Genomic DNA, 23,610 nt, shown 5'->3' with positions numbered 1-23,610 from the left:
GAGGTTTTCATTTAAGTGGGGGTGCCGGTGACGCTCTGAAATTACCAATTACACACCTCATCCATGCCAGTGTTGGCTTGAGAACACGTGAGAGACGGAGGGACAGAGAGGGAAAGGGAGGGTACATCCTTCACTAGCATGTGTGTAAATGATAAAGACAGTAATACACTCTCAGCTGTACCTGGAGTGTTGCTCATAAAGGCTCCATAAGCTCACTGCTAATTATAATTAGAGCGGGATATAATATGAATCCTCTAATGGGCAACAGTAAAATCCTAATGGGCTGTGCAGGTAATGTGTTTCTTACGGATCAGAGTACACAACTGTGTGTATTCATCTGCAAAACATTCTGTTTCTGTGATCTCTCTGTCATAAAGCTGCAGGCACAAGCAAAAAACACACTGAAAATCTGTTTTAAAACAAAGGCATTTATTGCGAAAAATGCACTTGACATGAAAAAAAACAAAACAAATCAACCACGGGTCATCAGTACAAGACGATGTATAATGATCACATGGTAGAGCATGACTTCAACGGCACAAAAGGCCTATAAATATTCTGCACAATATAGAATTATATATATACTTTCTTTTTTTTCCTCTCTCGCTGTACTGCTGTGTTCAACAGACCCGGCTCAGTCCTGATGAGGCGTGAGCGACCACCAAACTTTTTCATAAAGTTCCTTTTTCATTTAAAGAGCTACATACAGAGGCCTCCACCCTTGCACGCACACGCGCACACACACACACACACACACACACACACTCAAACACACAAGTATCCATTGAAACAAATATGACTGACATCTAATCCAAAATGAGTGCTCAGGCTTCCTGGAAGGACAAAAAGAGAGTGGACGGTAATTTGATGTCAAGTCCAATGGAAAATTTGGCATCCCACAAATGTGCAATTGTGTGTCTTATTTTGTGTTCAAGTCCACTGGGAATCACCACGGCACAGACTGATGAAGGCTTGGAAGTGTTGGCATGTTTCAAGCTGTCACCGTTGAGCTCTCAGGAAGCCGAGGCCACTGACAAGCTTACATCACGTAAATAAAACACATGAGAACATTTGTCAAACCAGTGGTTCAAGTTATTTTATGTAAAGTGGCCACCGTGCAGTGGTTTTATTCCTGATGTTTGGACTGTTGTAAACTCTCCTCCTCCTCCTCCTCCTCCTCTTCCCGAAAAAAAAGACTGCTGACATATTGTTGATCTTTGACACAAATGAGGACTTGTGCTTAAAGTTTGACTCAGTAGAAATTAGAGTCCTCAAATCAGCGGGACGTACAAACAGATGAAAGGAAACCTCACTGCAGGGGGGATGTGCGGAGGGATTTTTTCTGGGATCTGCTGGTTTTTGTCATCAAGTCAAACAGGACAGAGCTGATAGGAAAACCACCAGCAGGCTTGTTGTACCGATAAAGAAGGTGAAGGAAGAGAGAAGAAGGTTGAGACGAAAGACAGATCAGTCTTCCTCATGCAGTGTGTGTATATGTGTGTTAGTATTTGCAGGCACTAGGGTTTGACTGACAGCTTTTGAATGCCAATACAGATATTTTTTTGGACTGAAGCTTCCAATAACTAATAGACTGTGCCAAACACTTACATGACATTTACTTTCAACCCTTTTCACGGAGAACAAATTGGCACTTTTTAATTTGCTTGATCCGAAACACCCCATGCAAATATCAGTCTTGTACACTTGTATAAAACAGGATTGAACGAATAGACGAATTGTAAACAAACCAGCTATATGTCAGTCTAGCCCTACTCTTTTATGTGTGTGTTTAATCTATATATGAGAGTGTGTGTGTTGACTTAGTCTCCGGTTGAGCTGTGACCTCCTGGAGAGAGAGAGAGAGAGAGAGAGAGAGAGAGAGAGAGAGATAAAAATCTTAATCTAAATTGCAGAGTGATTTCGGTTTCATCTGTTGCTCCAGATGCGCAGGATTACCCATACTGCACCGCCAGCAGCCAGAGGATGATTGCAGGCCGCGTCACTCTCTGTTAACGACTGCGTGTGTGAGTGTGTGTGACTCTCGCTTCCTCTTTCAAAGTTTCTCCAACTTTTATGTTTCAATTCACTTTCCTTCACAGTTTGTTTTTTTTTCCCTCTCCCCACAATTTAATAGTGGGAATAAAAACATGTCACAAGTACAAATAGCTTGTGCTTTTTCCTCAGTGGCATTACCATGGCACGTCATCACCGCTTAAGAGGCCAAGGTGAACATAAAAACATCACAAAGAGCTTTTCTTTCCAACAAAAAAAGGCTTAAAAATGTGCTTGCTTGTTTAATTTTTTCTTTTTTTCCCCCTACTGTTTTAACTTCTAAGTATTATGCTGAGAAAAAAAAAGATCTATCGTGTGACAATTTTATCAGACCCTTAATCTGGGGGCAAAAGGGAGTGACAAAAGGCTTGTGGCAGGGAACTGCATTTTTGAGTCAGATTTATTGTCTGTGGAGAGCGTGTTGGAAAGTCTCACATCTGGGTGTTCATCCTGCAGTCACGTCATATGGGAATAAGAAAGGACAGAAGTTTCCAAACTGTTTGGATGCTGCGGTTTTGTTTTTCTGAGTAGTATTTTCTATCTAGAAGTTTTGTATTATTTGTCTTTCCCATATGACATAAATGCAATTTCACACACATTTCACCAAGGAGACTCCAGCGTGCTTAGCCGCTCTCACTTTGCTATGGCAGACCGAAAACAGCAGGTGAGAAAAACCCCACTCGTGTCCTGTAACTGTGCTTTTACTGATACATACTGACACACACACACACACACACACACGCACATACACGCACATGCACACACAGAGTGAGCGAGTCAAGCTCTGAGTCTCGCTGTGCTTCTATCTCCATAAACCAGGGGGAAAAAGGTAGATGGTTGTGGCTGGATGTAAACTACTGTAGACAAGCCTGGATTCACACTCAGGACGTAGAAATCCATAAAGCAGACTATACACTCGCTGAAGCAGTACAAAAATACTTGTTAAAGTTCGACAAGATCGGAGGAAAAAGTTGTTGTCAAAGGTTGGCAGTTGTATGATGGAAAACGTCTGTCCCTGCCTTCGGACTCCAGATGTCCCCCCCTCCCTCCCCTCCCCTCCTCCCCGACTCGTACATTCCTCCACGAGTGTCGTTTGGTATCACAATATTGCTGCTGTCGGATGAAAACTCTGAGCAATATCTCAAAGAAAAGGTTGATCACTGTTAGCAATCTTTGTGACAGAATGTACTGTGTTTCCCAAAAAGACCGACCGCATTAGTAAGTCTATATTTACCGTAGGTTTGTTTTAAGATTTTCACATTTTAAACTAAAAAGACTTCATTAAAATGTTGTAGTAAAAGAGGTTTTTGCCGGTTTAAAGCAAAATATGTTAGCCTGTAAATTAGAGCGATGTGACAAGTAGCAATGGAAACCCCATCTGTCAAATAAATAGTGTGTAAAATACTGTATATGCAGATATATTGGCAGGATGTATCAAATATTTACCAAGTGCATTTCTTTGTCTCTATATTATTCCCACACAGAAGATCAAAAAACAACTTTATAATTCTTTAAAGAGTTTTGGCGTAACTTCCTATTTCTTTCTACATTCAGTAAGCCAGTTTATTCAGTTCAGCCCAGATGCGGGGGTGTACATGGGGCAATTTTTAAATAAAAAGTGGCTGTATAAATGTATGTAAGATATATAAATAGAAAAATTAATTACCTAATTGAAATGTTACTTTTTGCACCATTTGTTTTTTTAAATTAAAAGTCCAGTGACAGATCACAGCATGACTAGTTTGAGACAACACTAATATCAATTTCAACATATAATAAAACATAATAATGCTACATGTATTGTTATCAACATATATCGAGTTGAAAAGAAACAGTTTGTTTGTTGTCACAAACTAGACACGGAGATGTGCTTACGATGATCCTGGAGTGTGTAGGCTCGCACACTTCCCTCATCACCTGGTGTTCAATTTTTTCACTTTTTCAAACAAAGAAAGCACAAGGAAGTCAAGCTCTGAGGTCTCGTGCTCGTGTTTGCTGGTGGATGATGTCAAGGAGGAGAACTGGGAGAGGCAGGGCTTTTTGTTGCTGTGCTCTTTGAGTCTGTGTGCCTTCAGTAGTCAACATGAGTCTGATGAACCCAATGCTGTCCCGGGGCAAAAGGACTGAAAAGCCGGCCAGCTTCTTGACTGGCTAATTGAAGCCAGGGCTAGCTTTCCTATAAATGTGTGTGAGTTAGTTGGACTGATATGGGTTTCTGAAGACTGTTACCGTTAATGTTGTTTTGTGCAAGTATTCAACATCTTTTAATTTGATTATTTTCATATCTAAAAGTCCAGTGTTTCTTGGCAGATTATTCTGAGCTTCTTAAAAAAAAGCTTCTTAAAAAGACCACCATGTGACACTAAAACTCCATTGAAATCCAAACAAATTACATATTTTAGGGTTAGCAGCTTCTTAAGGCAAGTTAGAAAACCAATATCGGCCCAACCTTCATGTGTGTGTGTTTTCTGTGTGTGAAAGTAAGAACTTGGTAACTTGTGTGTCCTTTTTTTTTTTTTTTTTTTTTTTGAGACTCGGAAACAGGAACAGTGTGCGTTCTTCACTTTTTTTCAGTTCAGAAGCTCTCGACGAAGCTGCCAGGGAACAGGCCGGTCTGTCCCGTCCTCTGCAGGGTGCCTTTGTACCAGCCGTCCTCCCTCTTCTTATGGACGAACACCACATCCCCTTCCCGCAACTCGATCTCCGCCTCGCTCTGGGGTGGGTAGGGCACCACCACGCGATACCTGCCACGCACAGAAGAGGCAGATATAACACACATGACGCCGAGTGGCAACATCACATGCTGGAACAATCAGCCCACCTGAAACTATTTAAACGGTTGGATCACGTAAAACAACTTGAACATGAGTATTTGGCTGAAACACTGTTCACTGTTCAGTATCAGATGTTACAGTAACCATTTTGTGTGTGTGTGTGTGTGTTGGTGGATATGTCTTTTTGTGTGTGTGTGCCCACCTCTCTCTGGACAGGGGTTTGGGTTCAGGCCGGAGGACCATCAGAGCGTTGCCAGTGCGTGCTGCCGGGGGTGACAAGGGGAAGTTGGTATCCAGGGAACCGGACTTCCTGTGCAGAGGCTCCAGCCCTATTGCCCCCGCCATATCGCTCTCGATTGGACACGAGCCGGCCCGGCCCTGCGATGCCATCGGACAGGAACCTGAGCGGGCGTGGTGGTGATGGTGGTGAGGGTGGTGGGCGGGGTCAGTGGCCACTGCGCCTTGGCCAGCCAAGGAGGGATCATGGGTGGGTGGGGAGGAAGGTGGGGAGCGAGGTTTTTTCTTGGCCGCCGCCCCCGACAACAGCTTTAACAAACCTCCTGCTTTCCTCTCCTTCTGAAGATGGAGGGAGGGAGATGGAGAGGGAAAGAAAAGATGCTGTTAATGTCGTCAATTTCATGAGGTACACAGGTTTATAGATTAAGTATAAAGCCTGTCTAGACAAAAAGTGATGAGATAGTAATGAAAGAGATTTCTGTGTAAACAACACCTCTACAGAGTATTTTGTTTTCATCAAAAACTACAGAGCACAAACACGTTCTCTACATATTAACCAGCAACACATTTATGAAACAAATAGAAAAATATTTTCCTGGTGACCTCATATGACACAAGAAATACTACTGATAAAAAACACATTTGTTTTGTCAGAATGGAGACATTAAAGCAAGACAGGATAATCTCCTGGCCTAAAGAAGACAAGGACATTACGTGTATTTTTAATGCTGCTGCTTTGGAGCTTTTTATGTTGGGAGGACACAGAGTACATGTCCCCTGCACATTCCCATCCTTAGAGGAATAGTTCAAATTTTTGGTAAGTAAGTAAGTGTATTCGCTTTCTTGCCAAGAATTAGATAAGAAGATCAATACCACTCTTCCGTCTGTGCCAGGAGGTGATTAGATTAGCTTGGCATGAAGGAGGGAGGTGTTAAATGCTGTAACCATTCATCCATCTACTCAACACTACTGTGTAGCATCTCTGCTGGTTGCCTAGCAACCTCATGGTGACAACAAGACAACAAGCTGTTGCTCTCCAAGAAATATTTACAGTACATAATTCCCTGTAAAACCACAAATTGTCATTTTTACATTTCTGTGTACAGATTAAACAAACTGGATAATGTGTTAATTAGTGACCTTTAGAGGTACTGGGAGGCAAAATTCCTCTCTGCTTCCATTCTTATACTAAACTAAGCTAATCACCTCTGGGTTTCCCAGTCATCACAATGTTGGTTTCTTATACTGACAGATTTGTAGTTTCCTGCCAACTGGAAAACATTAGGATTAACTTGTGTCTACAGTCAGGCTGTAGACTATACTCGGGTACAGCGGTGCTTTGAGCTAAATGCTGAAGGCAGATGTTAAGCAGGTATAATGTTACTATATTCACCATCTCAGTTTTGCATGTTAGCATGCTAACATTTGCTAATTAGAACTAAACACAAATGTTAGCAATCCATACTTGTCTGTGTATGAGTTGATATTTCAGTCTGGAGCAAAGTGGTGGTCTGATCGACAGACCGACAGATACTGACATTTCTATCCATAGACAAAAAACCTCTAATAGTCCCTTTGAACTATTTTCTATGAGCAGAAGAATTCAAAGCAGAATATGTCCACTCTGTCCTTCTATCAGGGCTCAAAAAGGAGGAAACAATGATAATGTGAGTAGTTATTACATCAGATAACACACAATAAGAGTCTGAATACCTGCTCAGTCACAATGTGGATTTTGAACAGACCATAGACTGTATGTTAGCTACCGATCCAGGCATTCAAGCTGAATATGTGCAGCTGATCTCAACAATCAACTGTGCTTGGAGGCAGATTCACGCCTGTCTATTCAGGACTCATTCATGTTTGTTTATGGACGGGCTGTAAAATACTGTCCATTCAGTTGAACACTGTGTGATGCAGCTTTGTTTCTTTGCCTCTGTATCAGCTCCGTCTCCGCCTCAGCCATCTGTTTTCTTGATACGCAGGCTGCTGGATCAAGTGTTTTATCATTGCACCCGTTTTCATTTTCATCAAACAAACCTTTGAAATGCTGTGATGGACAGTTGTCATGTCAGTGGGCTGAAGTTGCAAATATGATTTAAAATAGAGCTAAAAAACAAAAAGGACATCTCAGAATACAAACTGTCTTGACTTGAAAATCAAAAGCCCAGCAATTTCATATTTCAAAGAGAAAAAAAGATGGCTCTAAACAAAATGACTGTGGTGGATTGTAAGTAAATAGAAAGCACCAGAGTGAAAAAACAAAAAGAGTGGTGGTGACAAGAGAGGAGAAACATTACTATCAGCCTCCTCCAAATTGCATTATTGCACAAAAGATTGAACAAATTAAACTCTGCTTTCAAGAGAAGTGTTTAAAGAGCTTATTTAATGAAGACATTGACAATGAAATTTGTAATTTAATGGATATCCAAACTACAGCAAACATACAGTGGCCCTGAGGTGCAAAACACAACATTTCAGAAGACAAAACAAACCAATCGCAAACAAGAATTGTTGTCCCTACCTTTTCCATTTTGTGAAATGTTGTGTTTTCAGTTTTGTTGTTGTGTTTTGCACCTCAGGACCACCGTGCAGACATGACAAATCTGATCAAAGTTTCTCAATAGCAGTATGGAGAGCATCTGCAAACACATTAAATGGATATAAAGATGTCAAACTGACTACATGTAACTTAAATGAAGCGTCAAGTAGGAAAGGGCATCAATGTTTTAAAAATGTATTTGTGTTAATGCATCATGTCTGTCTGTGTAGTCAATAATGGAGCATCAGTGGGACAGAGCCTGACATACTGGAGCTGTGTCTCTACACTGTGGACCTGACTGCATGAATGGCTGTCCAGGCTGCATATGATTGGTACTGGCATGTACTACATTGAATTGGCTCCATAGTCTGAGCTACAATCTTAATGGAAAGCACCAAACTGTCATGAAGGAAACTGTGGCAGCAATGGCAGAAAACAGGTGGATAGAGAGACACAAGCAGTTAAATCTGTTATCCAGTACTATGAACCTGTGCTGCAAAGTCTGGAACACACAAATTTTGAAAGAACAACCCGATCATCGGGCCCTCAATGCTGAATTTACGAGGTGTCCGACTGCTTCAGCTGCACCTCACATAAGAGGGTTACAACTGTGTCTTGAGTACACTTAACGCTGCCTTGTAACATTGTCAGCATGAAACAAAATACTGATGTTCAGATACAAAAAGGATGAAGTCTCACGCTAATTGGATTTCACCAGTTTGAGTCTAAATATAAACATGAGCTTCTGCACACAAGGATCTAAACACTCTAATTACCCGTTTCAAATCGCATGTACAGTTTATATACAATATGCATCAGGTGCCACATTACCACACTGATTATATAAGTAATAACACGCAACATCAACAAATTCTCTGGTTCCAGCTTCTTTTCTGGTGTCTATGATAGTAAACTGAATATCTTTGAGTTGTGGACTGTTGGGAAACCGTGATCTACATTTTTACCATTTTCTGACATTATATAGACCAAACAACTAATCTTAGAGTGAAGAAAATAAAAAAAATAAAAAATCATTAGAGCAACTTCAGAGCAACACTCATTTTAACAGATTATGGCTTCTTTTTTCAGCTTCTGCTGTTTTATGTGTTATTCGTTTCTGTGACATTTTCAGGACTTTGTGTTTTCTTTATATGAATCATAGACGCTCACATCACACATGCAAATGTTGTGACCTTGGAAGAAACATTTCTGTATCGCTGTCTTAATTGAAAACATCAGTAATGGTTAACAATTTTGTCTTAAACACTGTAAACCCAATAACAATTACTGAATTACCGAATACTTTGCATGGTATAATCACGATACAAAGGAAAATTTCTCAATATTAAAAAAACATGGAGATATATCTGTATTTTTCCACTGCCAGCTGCCACTGCTGACTAGCCCCTGTGGTAGTTCCACCCAACTGTCATAGTAAATGTGCAAGCCTCTGCAGATTGCTCTGTAAAACTGTCAACTACTGAACAACACTTGAAGCTGTTTCATGACTGTGGTACAAAGAAGAAATTGTCAGTAAACATGGACGATGATCAAAGTAATGATTTGTCAGAGAAAAATCCAGACCAAAGGAAAACAGATAACGCGACTCTGCAGAAAGATTCCTTTAGGAAATCACCAGTTACATCTTTAGCCAGTAAGTTCATTTGGACAGTTTAACAAAGTCCTGGATACTCACAGTTCAGGCATATGGGGCTTGTTGTTATTATATTCTGTATATTAAACCCCCAATTACTTTAAGACAGCAAAATTGGTCCACTCTTTATTATCTAAACTGTACAATATTGGGCCAAACACAAACTCAATTTGGTAGAAATATCCCAACACAAAGAGTGATCCGCTAAACAGATGTAACATCACCAGTAGAGCTGAAACAATTCATCAATTAGTCTATTGACAGAAAATTAACTGACATCTCTCTTGCTGATCAAGTGACTGTTTAAACCTACATTATCTAATCTTTCGGCCACTCGGGGGCAGCAGAAACAAGTTTGTGAAAACAAGATTGACACATCAACACTCTCTCTCTTCTTTCATCTGCAGGCTTAAAGGCTTAATCTGCCTCCTGCGAGTGTGTGCGCTCCCCTGTGTGTGTGTGTGTGTGTGTGTGTGTGAGTGTTTCTGCTTACACGGCGTTAAACTGCTGCTTTTGTTCCAAAACAAGCCACCAGATGGCAGCATACACTCACAATTTAATCTGATGTCTGTCATTCAAGTTAAATCTAATTTCACACTGCCTTGCTCTGCAGCACATTGGCAGCACACTGAGACTGACCTGAACCTTTGCTGTTTTCTCTCTTTCTTCTCTGTTCCCTCCACATCTATATGTGCTGGCTTGTAAATAAATCTGTGTTGTCATCTGTGACTTTCTGGCATTTCTTTCTTTCCAAATATAAGAAAATTCACACGCACACACTGAATATAGTATTTAAAAACAATCACATCTAGATGCGCTCAGTGCTGATGTGGAGTTTGTTCAGGAAGGCCGATACTGAATTTAAGCTTTGAAAGGAGATGCAGGGTTACTCAGGGTTGAGAGGAGAGATGCTCCAGACGCCAGCTTCCGTCCACCCACCAACCTAATCACTCTGCCATTTACTCACCCACGCTCGACACTCTTTAAATGCTTTTAAGGTAAATTATCTGAAAAATGAAAATAAAACTGAAAAGAGATTCCGAGGAATAATCCAGAAATGAAAAGGGGACAAAGCCCTATACATCATGTCTGAAATGCACTAATCAAACGGATCGTGGTAATTGCACATCCTGATTGATGTACTTGTTTTCTCTGCTAACAGCTGTCAGTTTGTTGATCTAAGACAAGGAGTGTAAGATACATAAGCATGAGATACATGGATGTAATATCTGCAGTTATTGAAATAAAGTAGGTGTCTGTAAACATGTGAACAAAATTGCACACAGTTAAGTAAAAATATATTATCTAAGCTCTTGAATACATTAAATACAGTTCAACAAAGTGTTTCAAGACATTTGTAGACTTTTTCATGGCCTGCTGAAACGCTGCCATCACTGCTGGCAGTTGCACCGTGAGGTCAGACTTCTTGGAAACGGTCTACAAACACATCTTAAATGTCCGACATGATGTGTGTCTGTAATGCTGAAGACAGTGAGTTGAACTGAGATTATACTAACCGTGTCTACCAGACAGTTATCAAAGCTGCTCCATCGTTTCTTCGAAGTTCTGTTACACAGACTGACTCTGTGCGGCTTCATCGCCACCCTGACTATCAACCTGCTGCTCTGCCTTGCTCAAAGCAACAAATATCACTACTGAAAATGAGCGTTAGGCGGGACATTTTTTAAAGGGATAATGTGATGATGTGATACTTTGGGACAGGAGATGACAAGAGCTGATTAGTTTGTGCCAATACCCACTATCTTTAAATTTGATCTATTGAGCTACCCCGCCTGAAATCTGATAAGTATTTTGGTTTTCCTTCTGCATTTTAATCTTGAAACAGCATCAACACTGGATGCTACAACTGCAGCTAAATCCATACTGAGAGATTCATTTTGAGAGAATCTGTTAATTTAAGCAATTATCACTTAGGATCTAGCTTATCTAACAGCTGACAAAACATACAAAAATGTTTTTTGGGCGATACATTTAATACAAAAATAACGTTAAAAAAACATATTCATAGCTGTGGTAAGATGGGAGTATTCATTAACGTCAGACCTCTTAAAAATACAAGTACAAGCCAGCTTTGAATGGGACGATGTAAACAAGGCTGCAGCCTGCTGTTCCATAGTCAATGAGCTGTTTGTCAGCTAGCCATGTAGTTAGATTAGCTGTCCCAGACAGTGGAGCCAACAGTGAAACAAATGGAGCTGAGACAGATGCAAGCTTTCGGTGCCATCCTTCACTGTCAGCGAAACCCGATTTAACATCTAGAGCTTTAGCGCTGCACATCTCCCAACATATAGGATGGCATTCAAAATTTGTGCCAGCTGCCGGGGTGAATGAGACTTAGTGAGGTAGAGGAGGACTAGAGGCATATTAAATACACACACGCACACGCACGACAGATTTCACATCCGCAAAACCGTGAAATCAGGATGACAAAACACCGAGCTTTTCAGCTGTGTTAAAGTTAATTAAAGTATAGATTTGTTTTATTTACAGGGTGACTAAAATAACTGGAACCAAAGTTAAGTAGAAGTGACATCTTATATTTGTTATTCTTGCACTTATTTTCCATGTGAGGTATGTTTAAACAAGCCAATGATTTTTGACAGTTTTTGGCTTTTTTATAATTAGAAGGCATCAGACTTACCTTTTCTGCTTTGGGAGCGAGGGCACCCTGCGTGGAGACGTGGGAGGGTCCGGGTGACGGCGGCTGCAGGGGACTTCCTGGTTCCCCGTTAAGGAGCGCTGCTGACACGTTGGGAGGTGTGAGGCAGGAGAGAGGAGACGAGAGGGGGAGGAGGGGCCGCGAGGCCGGGGAAGAGAGGGGTGAGGGCCCTAAGCTGGGTCCCGGAGAGACCATGGAGAGAGGGCGTCCTGATTGGCCTGGGCAACGTGATGGGGAGGAGCTCTGAGGACGCAGGGGAGATAGGGCCACCATTGGGCGCTCTGGGCTTCCAGCTGGGGGACTGTGGACTGAAACAGACACAAACACACATTTGTATTAGTGTAACTGAGAGGACCTTGTGGTGGAAATCTGAAAATAGAAAAACTTTTAATGAAAACCTTGCAAGGGATCAGCATACAGTCACAACAGAGTGTAACTGCAGACTGATGTCGGTTACAAAAGCGTATACGCATTTTATAGACAAGGAGTGAAGGAGGCAGTGTGTGGTACAGTGCCAGGTGTCATCAAAGCTGTCAGCCTGTTGAGAGGAACATATTGCATGTTCAAGGCAAAGCTACTCGCTACTGCAAAAACAACAAAACTGATAATGAGCATACATGCTAGGTGGCTACATGTCCAAGGTTATACAGTGTGAGTCCATCCAAAATACACAGTATGAAATGTAGTACAGAGAATAAAAAGTGTGGTTTTTCTGTAACAACCTTTCAGTGTCTGCAGCCATCAGTTGTCATTAGTTCTAAGAGGGCACATGTCAGCATTTTAGGAGTTAGGTTTATGTCTTTACTTAATATCTGAGGAGACCATTGGTTTTAAAATAAACTGTATCTCTGGCTCATAGGTCTACTGTATCTGTATCTGTATAGTCACTAATAATAGGTTATTACAATTAGCATTATTATAAAAGTAAGTACACTTTCAAAGTCAGATGACCTCCAGCAAGATATGGCCACATTTCTGGATTGTTTTTTTGTCAACTTTAGATAACTAAAATGTATATGTATTTGCACAATATCGAAGTAGAAAACAGGTAAAAACACAAGGAAATATTCATACAATCACAAGAGATGTTTAGGTTGAGCCAAAAAACCAAAAGGCTGAAAATCATGCGAGTCCCCAGAATCAACTCTCACAAAAACATCACATTTCAAGAGCAAAACATTCCTGCGCTCACCTGTGCAAACCAGAGTCTATAAATTGTTCAAAATAGAAAGGTAATAAAAGTTAATATTGAGGAAATTCTTCACAATTTTTTAAAATGACTGAGACAAAATGACTGGGAATTGAGTTCCAGATTCTAGGACCCCTGTTAAAAATCCTAAATTGGGCATTTGAAGTTCTGCAGGCCAAAGCTGATGACTGTTCCTTGTTTCGTAGTTGTAAATGGCGCTAAATGTAGCAAAAAAATCATTAAACTTAACTAAATAATGACAAATAAACTCAACAAATGTCTCTCTTGATACTAAAGTGTTGCCATAAAGTAATATCTTTAATTCACCTCACTTGCATATCTTTGGTCTGTAGAGAGGAACCCACCAACACAGAACAGGCTGATCTGAGAGAACCACAATTCAAACCACTAAACTTGTTAAACATGTCTCAGAATAGCAAGGTTGAAAGTAAATGGAAACCAGCATTTATCCTAATGTATAGAGTAATCTCCACAGTGGTTCAATGACCACTATGTGAGAAATTATAATATTAGCAAGTGTGTGTTTTCACCTATGTAGACCGACGTCATTTTCTCCTTCAAATGAAAGAATAAGAACAAAACCAACACAGACGTGCTTAACTCTGCACTGAACCTTTGAAGAAATAAAAAAGTTTGGAGCACTTCTCTCAGCCTTCAATCTGTAAAAAGGACATTTGGTGCTCACGAGGATAACACATAAAAATACACACCATGTGTATTGCACTCACATACACACACACAGGATTTCAAGCCACCTGCTGTACTAAACTGCAGCACTCAGGCAGAAATCCATAGAGAGGCGCACTGGTCATGTGATAAAACCACCAAATGGCAGAACTATGCACATACTTTATTTTGTAATGGAGACCAGATGTGTGCATGTGTTTGTGTGTATGCGAGAGAGAGAGAGAGCGAGAGAGAGGGGTGGTGGTGGTGGTGGTGGTGGTGGTGGGGGGGGGGGGGGGGGGGCAACGGAGAGAGAAAAGCTAAAGAGGTGGAGGGAGAAAGGCATGAAGCTCTGTCATTACGCCTCCATAAAACAAAAAGCACAGTGATGTCATTCGGCTGTGTGTTTGTGAGTCTATTTGCTCACTTGTGTGTATGTACGTGGGAGTTCACAGTCAGTATGGTTGTGTAGCAGTGCTGTGTGTATTATTCTTGGCGGTGTTCTCACAGTGTGTACTCCTCAGCTTCCCAAAAAGAAACCTTCGCTATTATTTTCTCAAAGGGAGAAGGAAAAAAATACAAAGAGAAACAGAGAAAGAGGTGCTGAAGAGATGAATAGACTCTGAGTGGAGAACAAGCCTGATATGATCTAGACCTTGTACAGACACAGGTGTGCGTGTTTGTGTGTGTGTGTGGGTGTGCAGGGGTTTCTGTGAGTGTGCGCACAGTAGGCACAAGCAGTGCCACTATGTGATCGGAGCACTTGTCATTTTGTGTTGTGTGCATATGTGAACAGTATGTGTGTGTGTGCTGTAACACTGCAATTGTGCCAAATTATTCTAGTACAAGCACAGTATGTACCAGTACAACTATTCTGCAACAGTGGCTTATGTTCAGGGTTGATTGAGGGGGTTCACATAGTGCAGAGGAAAGTAGGAGGGTGGATGGGTGCGTAATAGCGGTCTACATTCAGTCTGATACTTGTATTTGGCCTTAAAGGGATTACTTATCTATGACCAGTTTGCTCTAAATTAAAAGACACAGACAATATTACCATCCTGTTGATTTTTTTGTTGCTTTTTTGCCTTTATTTAGCAGATGAATGTTACAAAGAGACAGCTAGAGAGAGGGGCATGACGTGCAAAAACAGTCTGCGGCTGGAATTGTACTGCGGATGGTGTAGTTATGTGGCACGCGTGTCAACCAGCAGGCTACCATAGTGCCCCCAAAACACATTTTTCTTGTGCGAAATTTTCATAGGGCTGGTCCATGGCTCACTGGTTCCCACTGTCGCATCACAGCAAGAATGCTCCGTCCAGCTGAGTTCTCTCTATGTGCTGTTTACATGTTCTCTCCATGTCTGTGTGGGTTTCTCAGAAAAACAGAAATCCTACATAGGTGAATCTCTCTGAATCAAATGTGAACATGAGTGCTTTTTTTGTCTTTCTTTCACACAACATGTGTTGGAATAGGCTCAAGTGTTTTGTGACCCTGAACAAGATATTCAGGTACAGAAAATTGATGGATAAATAGTTTTATGTGAATTGTAATTCATAAGAGATATGGTACATATGACTCAGTCTGTATCATTGTAGCTCTACAAACACTATCTGGGCTACAATACCCACATAATTCTTAATGCTACAAAGCCAGGTCCATAAAGAAATTGTTTCAACCATTTTGGTGTGGAAGAACTTAGCAGAGCCCTGACCTCAACCCCATCGACAGCTTTAGTATGAACTGGAATGCTGACTGCAAGCCAAACATCCAACCCTGTCTCCTAGAAGTTAAGTTCATATACAACTAAATTGCAACATATACGTTTTGGTAGAAACATAATGTTGACTGAATTACGTTTTCTCTCAACATAATATCAAATGTTGTTAATTAACATATTTGGCAAGTTGCATAGATATTGAACATACGAGTGAAGAGACATTGTAGTAGAAACTACAGCATTATTAAACTTTTACGGTTTAGGCACTGGCAGCACTTGGGTAAGGTTAGGGAAAGATTGTGGTCTCGGACTGGTACAGAAAAAAAGTCCACAATGACCTCAAGCATAAGATATTTATTAATATTTAAAGGACGATCTTTAACTGAACTTAACCAAAGTTTTTCATTTTCGTTGTCTAAACCTAACCACACGTAGGACTCGGGATGTCAAATCAGTGCAATATATAAATGTAGCACTTCATTTATTTGAAAAAATGTTGCCTGTGAACATGATCCGGGCAGCTATTACATTTGCCAGCACAACATAATTGGGAAAACAATTTAATTGTCTATAAACGTAATTTCCAGGAGACAGGGTTGAAACATGTGAGGGAAATTACACATGCTACATGTATAATCGAGTTTGAATATCTTTATTGCACATGTTTGAATACAGTTACTGCGCATGTAATCAATTTCCACCATGTTTGATTGTTTCTGAATCTTACCATGTGACCTTTAATTGAGAGAACTTTGGATGATTACACACTCAAGTGCTAGCGATGTAACAGAAGGCTTCCTGGCATGTGTGTGACCAAGGATATCTTGGTCTTTGGGAGTGTGAGCAAGGAACTTGCTAACCTAACTGTTTAGAAAGACCAAGGTTAAAAATGTGCAAGAAAGGGTAGCAAGTTTACCACTTTAGATTGGAATAAAAACCAAATAAGGATATTTACTGGAAGAAGCAGCTTTGACAATAACTCTAGTGTGAGAAAGTGTAGAAATGTACCAGAAGCAAAGGTGTGATTCAACCTTCAACTCTCAGTTCCCGGCAAATGGAAAGTGATGAACAAAAGGCGACTGTTGTACCGATTCAAGGTCGAATACTCCAAGGGTGACGGAGTGCTCTGTAACTTTCTACGATGGGCGTGACGACCAGTATAAGTATGACTGTTTGACTGGTGTTCAGGGCTCTTTGATTTCGGAATAAACTCTTGAAGACAAACTCTTGAAGAAAAACTTCTGACAAACTTTGTGAATCTGTTCTTATTACAGAAATCAAAGAACAAGCATCAGTGCCTAACCTCACTAATGCTTTTGTGGATGAATGGGAGCAAATCTCTGCATCCAAAATCAGGTAGGAAAACCTTCCCAGACGAGTGGAGGCTGTTATAGCAGCAGATTAATGTTGATGGTTATGGAATAAAATGTTCAACAATGTGGTGTCCACAAACTTTTGTCCATGTAGTATAAATGCTGCAATAGTGAACTAGATTTCAACCTTCTCATTCATTTGGGCATTCATCCAACATTTTGTAGCTCTGATTTATTGTTTTGTTTTTTTCTCCAAACATTTCCACACATGCCCAACAGTGTTGATGGAGCTGAAGGTTAAAGAGGCTGCTGTGAGCATATGCCTGCAAATGTTTTACATGGTGTAGGGGCTACTTGAATTAATGACCGATCAATATTCTATTATTCTGTAATCAGAGACTAAGGGGCTAAAATGCTGCAACATCCCAAATGATCTGGACTCTGTTGCCCTCAGCCTATTGGCTGGTGAGCTGCTGCAGCACTTGGCATGATGTTTTGGGGAATGAAGACAAAGACACATCTCTAGTGATCAAATTACTTCCTTTAACTTGCTTATCATTCCTCTGGAGGGCTGTAAGAATACTCACCTCTTCTTTCACTTTTGTGTCATTTTGTGAGGCTTTAATGCAGCTGCTTCCCTCGCACAATGTTAGTTATTCATTCACACTTCAACACCTGCATCACCAAGTTATTACTCTCTTTGGTCAAGAAGGTTAGCTACTGTACTGTACTGTACTGTGCTGTGGTGCGGTGGGGCTGTTGCATTATGTTAATTCATGATAATCAGTGCACATGTGATTGGGATTCATCAATAAACTCTTCAAATAGAAAGAAAACTGATGTTTCTGAATGTTTAATGAAGTGTAAATACACAGATTTAAAAAGCTTACTTAAACACATTATGCGTATTTGTGTATTTCAAGTGTGTACGTGTGTGTGTGTGTGTGTGTGTGTTTCTGCTTACCCAGCTGCATTGAGGTGCGTGCCTGGTTAACTGTATGCTGGCTGGAGCGCAGGCAGTTCTTCAGCTGGGCGGCGGCAGTTTGCGGCGAGGAGGCGGGACTGACGGTGTTAACAGAGTTGGCTGAGTTTACCAGTGGGGTGGAGGGACGGGATGAAGAGGGCCCCGGGGACCCTGGGGACGAAGGGTCGGAGATTTTACTCCCCAACTGACTACACCCACTTCCTCCTCCTCCTCCTCCTCCGCTTACTGGACTGGACAGACACGAGCCCCGAGAAGCACCAACTCCAAAAGGAGCCCTTTGAAGGAGAGAGGGAAGATTTTGACTTGTAATTGCATGTTTCAAATGATCAGAAGATGATATTTATTGATTTTTGCATTCGTCAGCACTAGTCATTTGTTAACATGCAGTATATTACTTTAGAAACAGGTTCCTTTTCCTGTTAAGCCAATAACTGCACTTGTTCTAGCACAAAATGTTAATAGATGGATTTAGTCCATGATAGCAGAGCAGGAGCTGCACTATTATCCTCTGTTAAACTGAGTGATCTCAGTGCTATTATCTGACCGGTGGACCATAGTGTCCGACTGTAACATATGGAGCTGCAGGCTGCTCATGTTTCTGTCTGCAGAGTGCTGAATGGCAGAACAGTGAGCTGAACATTATTGACTCGATGGTATTCACACTCTTATGGCTGCCCATCGACTCCCTGTCACACATATGCAGAGTTATGGCTTTGTGTGTGTGTGTGTGTGTGTGTGTGTGTGTGTGTGTGTGTTCTTTGATTTGAGATTCTATGCAAACACCACCCACGTACTCTAATCTTTAACTGCTCATTGTGTGTTTGGGTTCACCGTGGTTTTCTAAAGGCCCATACAGACATTTTGATATGCTGCTAATAGTGATTTTTTTTTAGTATTTAATGGGTGTCTCCTTACACTTTCAAAAGAGGAGACACAATCATTGTTTGCACCAAAACTGTATTTTTGCTAGAGGGTATAATACTCTTAAACAACAGTTAAATGATTACAACACATGAAATGCGTTCTTACATGAACTCTGTGTTAATACTAATCATTCCAATAAATTTAAATATGTAAACATTTAAACTGTATTTTAAAAAGAAAGATGTGTGCTCAAAAAAGTCTCTGCACAACTGAATATGTGACAGGTACGTCAGCATAAAGCCCAATTTGAATAAAAATAAGAAAACTCCTGCTCTTATTGCTGGAATATTTATTTGTTCATGACTTTTCTGTCTGTAATATTCAATATATATACAGTACATATATACCTGATGAAGGTTAAACAGACCAAAACGCCATAAACTAACTAATAAATATTCTAGCAGTAAGCGCGACAGTGTGCAGAGGTTTTCCCATATTTCAAACGAATATGGTCTCTTGTATTGGCCGGGCTCTAAAATTTACGTGTGTGTGAATGTGTACTTGTATTACTCATGTTGAGCAGACATAAATCTGTTTCAACAAGTCCTCAAAATTAAACAACAAAATATGTTGTTGGTCCATGTACTCCACAAATACACATACAAGTGTTTTCTGATCTGACTCCCAAATCTGCAGGACAAAATAGTTTCTCTGTGCTTTCCAAAAGCAAATCACTATCACAAATAAAAATATTTTATGATGTGATAACACTGTGGTTAGGGTCTGGTTATGTTTAGGCACAAAAACCACTTAAGTTCGTAATTTTTCAAGTCTGTTCCAAAACAACAGTCAGGAGCCCAAATGAACACTGACACAATGTTTTCTAGCTTTAATCATTCCTCCTGTTCCTACTGGGCATTAAGAGATTCCTTCATAATGCACTTTGGATGTAAGTAATGGTCATTGCTGAAATAAGTCAATCAAGCCTAAATCTTTCAAAGTTACTGTCTTTTTAGTGTCAAATTCCCTCTTTTTGTTACTCTATTTCCACTGTAGCTTGTCGAGAGACGAAGTAGGATTTTTTTTACTAAAATGACTAACTGTGGAAGCTATCCACTGTATTTGACTAATTCAGATGGCTGAAGCCTCATATTATCTTCAAATAAACTTCTGAATACATATTTGCTCAAAATGAGGGCTGTTTGTTTGGAGTGGATCTTCTAACAGCCAGTATGAACAGGAGGAATGATTACAGCAAGCAAAACCTGCTTCAATGTTCAATTCGGGCACCTGAATTTTGTTTTAAGACAGACTTGAACATTTTTGAACCTATCCTTCACTGTAAGTCAATGTAATGTCCTCAGAAGTGATGGAAACACCACTGCGTGTGTGTGTGAGGGTCTTTGGCAGCCTCTCATTATCATATTGAGAAATTTCTGAGCTGCACTGCAGACAAAGGAGGGGGGAGAGAGGTAAGTGGGGAAGGAGGGGTGATGGTAGAAAAAGCAAGTATGCTTGCATAAAAATAACAAATTGTCATTCATTTGATTACTCTCTCATCCTGCCTTTCTCTCTCTCTCTCTCTCTCTCTCTCTCTCTCTCTCTCTCTCTTTCTTTTTCTCAAATTGCATAACTGCAGAATGTGAAGCAGCCATTCATATCCACTGGAGAGGGACACCTGCTGTTTTTGCAGCCGTCTCATCCCTTTGTATCCTTTTCTCTTTCCTTTGCTTTCTTTTTTTCCTTCTCCATCCTCATCACTATGTCATTTATTCTTTCAACTCAAATCTTTTCTTTCTCGCTATGCCCATCCTTCTCCGCCTCTTTCGCCTCTTTTCTTTCTCCACCACATTCAGTTTTTACCATTTCTCTCCGTACTTTCCTGCCTCATTTTCTTCCATTCTCGCCCTTTCTCTGTTTATCCTACAGTACCCCATCTCTCTCTTTATCTTCTCATTATCTTTCTCTCCCTCACTTTTGTGTTTCTATTCTAAGTCCTCCTTGCTTTCATTTTCTTGCTCTCTCTCTCTCTCTCTCTTTTTTTTGTTGACTGCATCATGGAGCAGAATACAGATGAGGTGCATAGCCACTGCAAATGTTTCCATGCATACAGGGATAATGAGGGTAATTAAATTGCCAAATATGATTTCAGCACACCCATTTTTTTTTGTTTTATGTGGTTTTAACATCTATGAGTAAAAGTGTTTGGAATGCTAAAAGTAACGATGATGGTGATAATAATGATAATGATGTTGATGATAACGATTCACTCTGTGTGTGTGTGTGGTCGCAACACAACACCAGAAAGAGCAGAGCCAGAATCTCACAATGTATCTTAAAATCTACATTTTTCAAAAGTTATAGCTTAGTTTAACTGTTTTCACATGTTATGTTTCCATACACTAAAAGTACTCACAGCAGTTTATAGTTTCTTCACAGATGTGACCCCTGTATTTTGGAGATTTTGTGGCCAGAAGTGAGACCATAATAATAATAATAATAATAATAACAAGCATACAGGGGGACACAGTGTAGGAAAGAGGCTGAAGCAGGAGGAGAACATTATTAGCATGAGGAATATGTAGTTTAGCAGATTGCTCCGCAAAAAAACCCAACAAAACAAAACTGCTTTTTGGGCTTGACATTGTGACAGGAGGCAGTCTGAGCACAAAAGAAACAAGTGCAATTACATGCCATAACAAGTACCAAAATTACACTGCTCTGTATTTGGGTTCAGTTGGAGCCTGGAAATTACCATAAAAAATTCCAATGGAAATTACAACAACTGTGTTAGCGCTACTGCTGCCTTTGTGTGAGGACAAAATTACTAGGGGCCTGAGCCTGATTGTAATACACTGCTGGGTTGTCATGACCAAACTACACGAACTGAGTGATAAATAGAGCAAATATTTGTAATGCCAGATATTTTAAACAGCATATTAGACACGCTGATTGCTAAAGATTTCACTGGCTTCAGTAGAGACACCAAAGAGAAGGGGAAGAAGCCTCCTGACCACCACTACGGAGTCATCGATCCCTTTTACTTCAATGTGGTAGGAAGAGTTAGTTAAAACTGTATTTACATTACAGCAATTCTTTTTACTTCTATTTTTACTTTTTCATTGTCAATTTTCATATTTTTTTGTATTTTCTATTCATTTTATGACTGTTAGAGAGTTGACAGTGGAGAGATGACAGGGAATGCAGGGGGAGAGGTATGGGAAATGACATGTAACAAATATCCCTGTTCAGACTCAAAGTGGGGTTGTTATATAATTCATGGTCTAGGTCACCAGGGTGCCCTGTCGAAGAACACTTTGACAGGAAATGTGGTAGCTGTAGGAAATAAACGTGTGCGTATGCTTTGGTCGCTCCAGCACTGAGTCACTTTTCCACCTCTGGGAGCTTCGGCGAACTGAGAAACTGTAGGTCAAGCTTCATCACCAGCTACACACCCCTAATATCACTGCTACCTCCCAACCACCCCTTTGATCTGGATATGTGGATGACAAAGCGCCTTGGGCAGCTGTATCACCGCTATACCCTTCACTCTCGTTCCACCCTGCGTGCCCAAGCCTGAGCTCACTGACCTGGACACGGGGGTGACGTAGTTCCCTGGGAAGACGCCGGAGGCTGCGGTTCTCAGTGACGTGCCTTTGAACCATCCGTCTTGACACTTCTCTGTCACCCGATACATCTCCCCTTTCCTAAGTTCAAGCTCGTCAGCCTTCTGGGGCTTGTAGGCGTATAGAGCCAGGTATCTGGGGAACAAAGGCAACAGAAAAATGTAGACGTGTGTCAAATAATAAAACCATTAAAGTTTGTAGAAAGCATTAAATACCTTCACCAGCTACCAATTTTCTCCCCTTTTCAATCACATGTGGATTATCTCTAATATGTATTATGCAAAGTAAAAGCGAAGCTTGCAATGCACAATGCAAATAAATAAATAAATGAATGAACTAATATTAGCAAATCAATGCATTAAAAATAAGTAGATATTTCTCTCAGTGTAAGGAGAGACTTGATTCACTTGATTCAGAAGGCAAATAACTCTTCTGGTATCAAGAAAATGACTCAAAAATATACATGACACTCAGAAGTTTCAGGAGTTTCTCGCAACTTTTTCAGAAGAAAAAAAAGGACTGTTATGAACGGTATTTTGTACATGTCTTATTTTTAGTTGTTTAAGTGAAATGTACAGTACAGAGGATCAAAGGATAAGAGTCCGCATTGTTTACCTTAAAGGATAGATTCACAGTTTCTCAACAGTCAAGGGCCCAAATGAACACTAAAACAGTTTTTGCTCACTGCGATCATTCCTCCTGCTCATACTGACCATCACGAGAACCCTTCCTCCCTTCCTAATGTGCTTCCAATCCACAGTCCTCGTTTTGTGCAAAAAAAACTTTCAAAAGTTTATCTGAAGTTAATTATGAGGCTTCAGCAGTTTGAGTGAGACAAATCAAGCGGATGTCTTTTCAGTGCAAAATTCCCTCTTGTTACTGTTCCTCCACTGCAGCTCAACAAAGAAACCCTGTGTGAGGAAACACAAAGAGTGAATTATATACTAAAAAGAGTGTAACTTTGGAAGATAGGCTGTTAGGCCACTTTTGAGGGGAGGTGAAAGGGAGAGGCTTGTTGGATACATTACTTACTGAGTGTCCTGGGGGCTTCAATGATGAATTGATGTCTTGTTTTTTGTGAATACAGACAGGTATTATTGATGTATTTGTATTTTCTATGGAGGTTCTGCACATGATGAGTTTACATATGTACATACATGCATTTTCTTACTACTATTTTTCTCCCTCGCATTTTGTTTTTGATGATGTTGTTTTGATGATCTGTTTCAGCTGGTTGTTAATCACCGGCAGGTCCCTGGCTGCTGTTTAATAATGGTCGCACCCTCAAAT

At 40.5% G+C, this 23,610-nt stretch overlaps 1 protein-coding gene across 3 annotated transcripts in view; it reads right to left on the bottom strand.

Annotated features, from left to right (window-relative positions):
• Window positions 1–3,119: 3,119 nt before the first annotated feature.
• The window catches only part of LOC121906809 (E3 ubiquitin-protein ligase SH3RF3-like), a 103,326-nt gene continuing 82,835 nt past the window's right edge, over window positions 3,120–23,610 (bottom strand). For 2 of the 3 annotated variants that reach the window (XM_042425942.1, XM_042425944.1), the window contains 5 exons: window positions 22,285–22,455; window positions 17,810–18,105; window positions 11,922–12,247; window positions 5,029–5,402; window positions 3,120–4,796 (listed from right to left, as the gene is read on the bottom strand). In XM_042425942.1, coding sequence (XP_042281876.1) covers window positions 4,628–4,796; window positions 5,029–5,402; window positions 11,922–12,247; window positions 17,810–18,105; window positions 22,285–22,455 — 1,336 coding nt within the window. In that variant the 3' untranslated portion in view covers window positions 3,120–4,627. The remainder of the gene's footprint in view (window positions 4,797–5,028; window positions 5,403–11,921; window positions 12,248–17,809; window positions 18,106–22,284; window positions 22,456–23,610) is intronic. The other variant, XM_042425943.1, reaches the window with a different exon arrangement.

Source organism: Thunnus maccoyii, chromosome 11, assembly GCF_910596095.1.
Source record: "Thunnus maccoyii chromosome 11, fThuMac1.1, whole genome shotgun sequence".
Taxonomy (NCBI): Eukaryota; Metazoa; Chordata; class Actinopteri; order Scombriformes; family Scombridae; genus Thunnus; species Thunnus maccoyii.
Note: the sequence above shows the minus strand (reverse complement) of the source record. Positions and strands in the feature narration are given on the sequence as shown.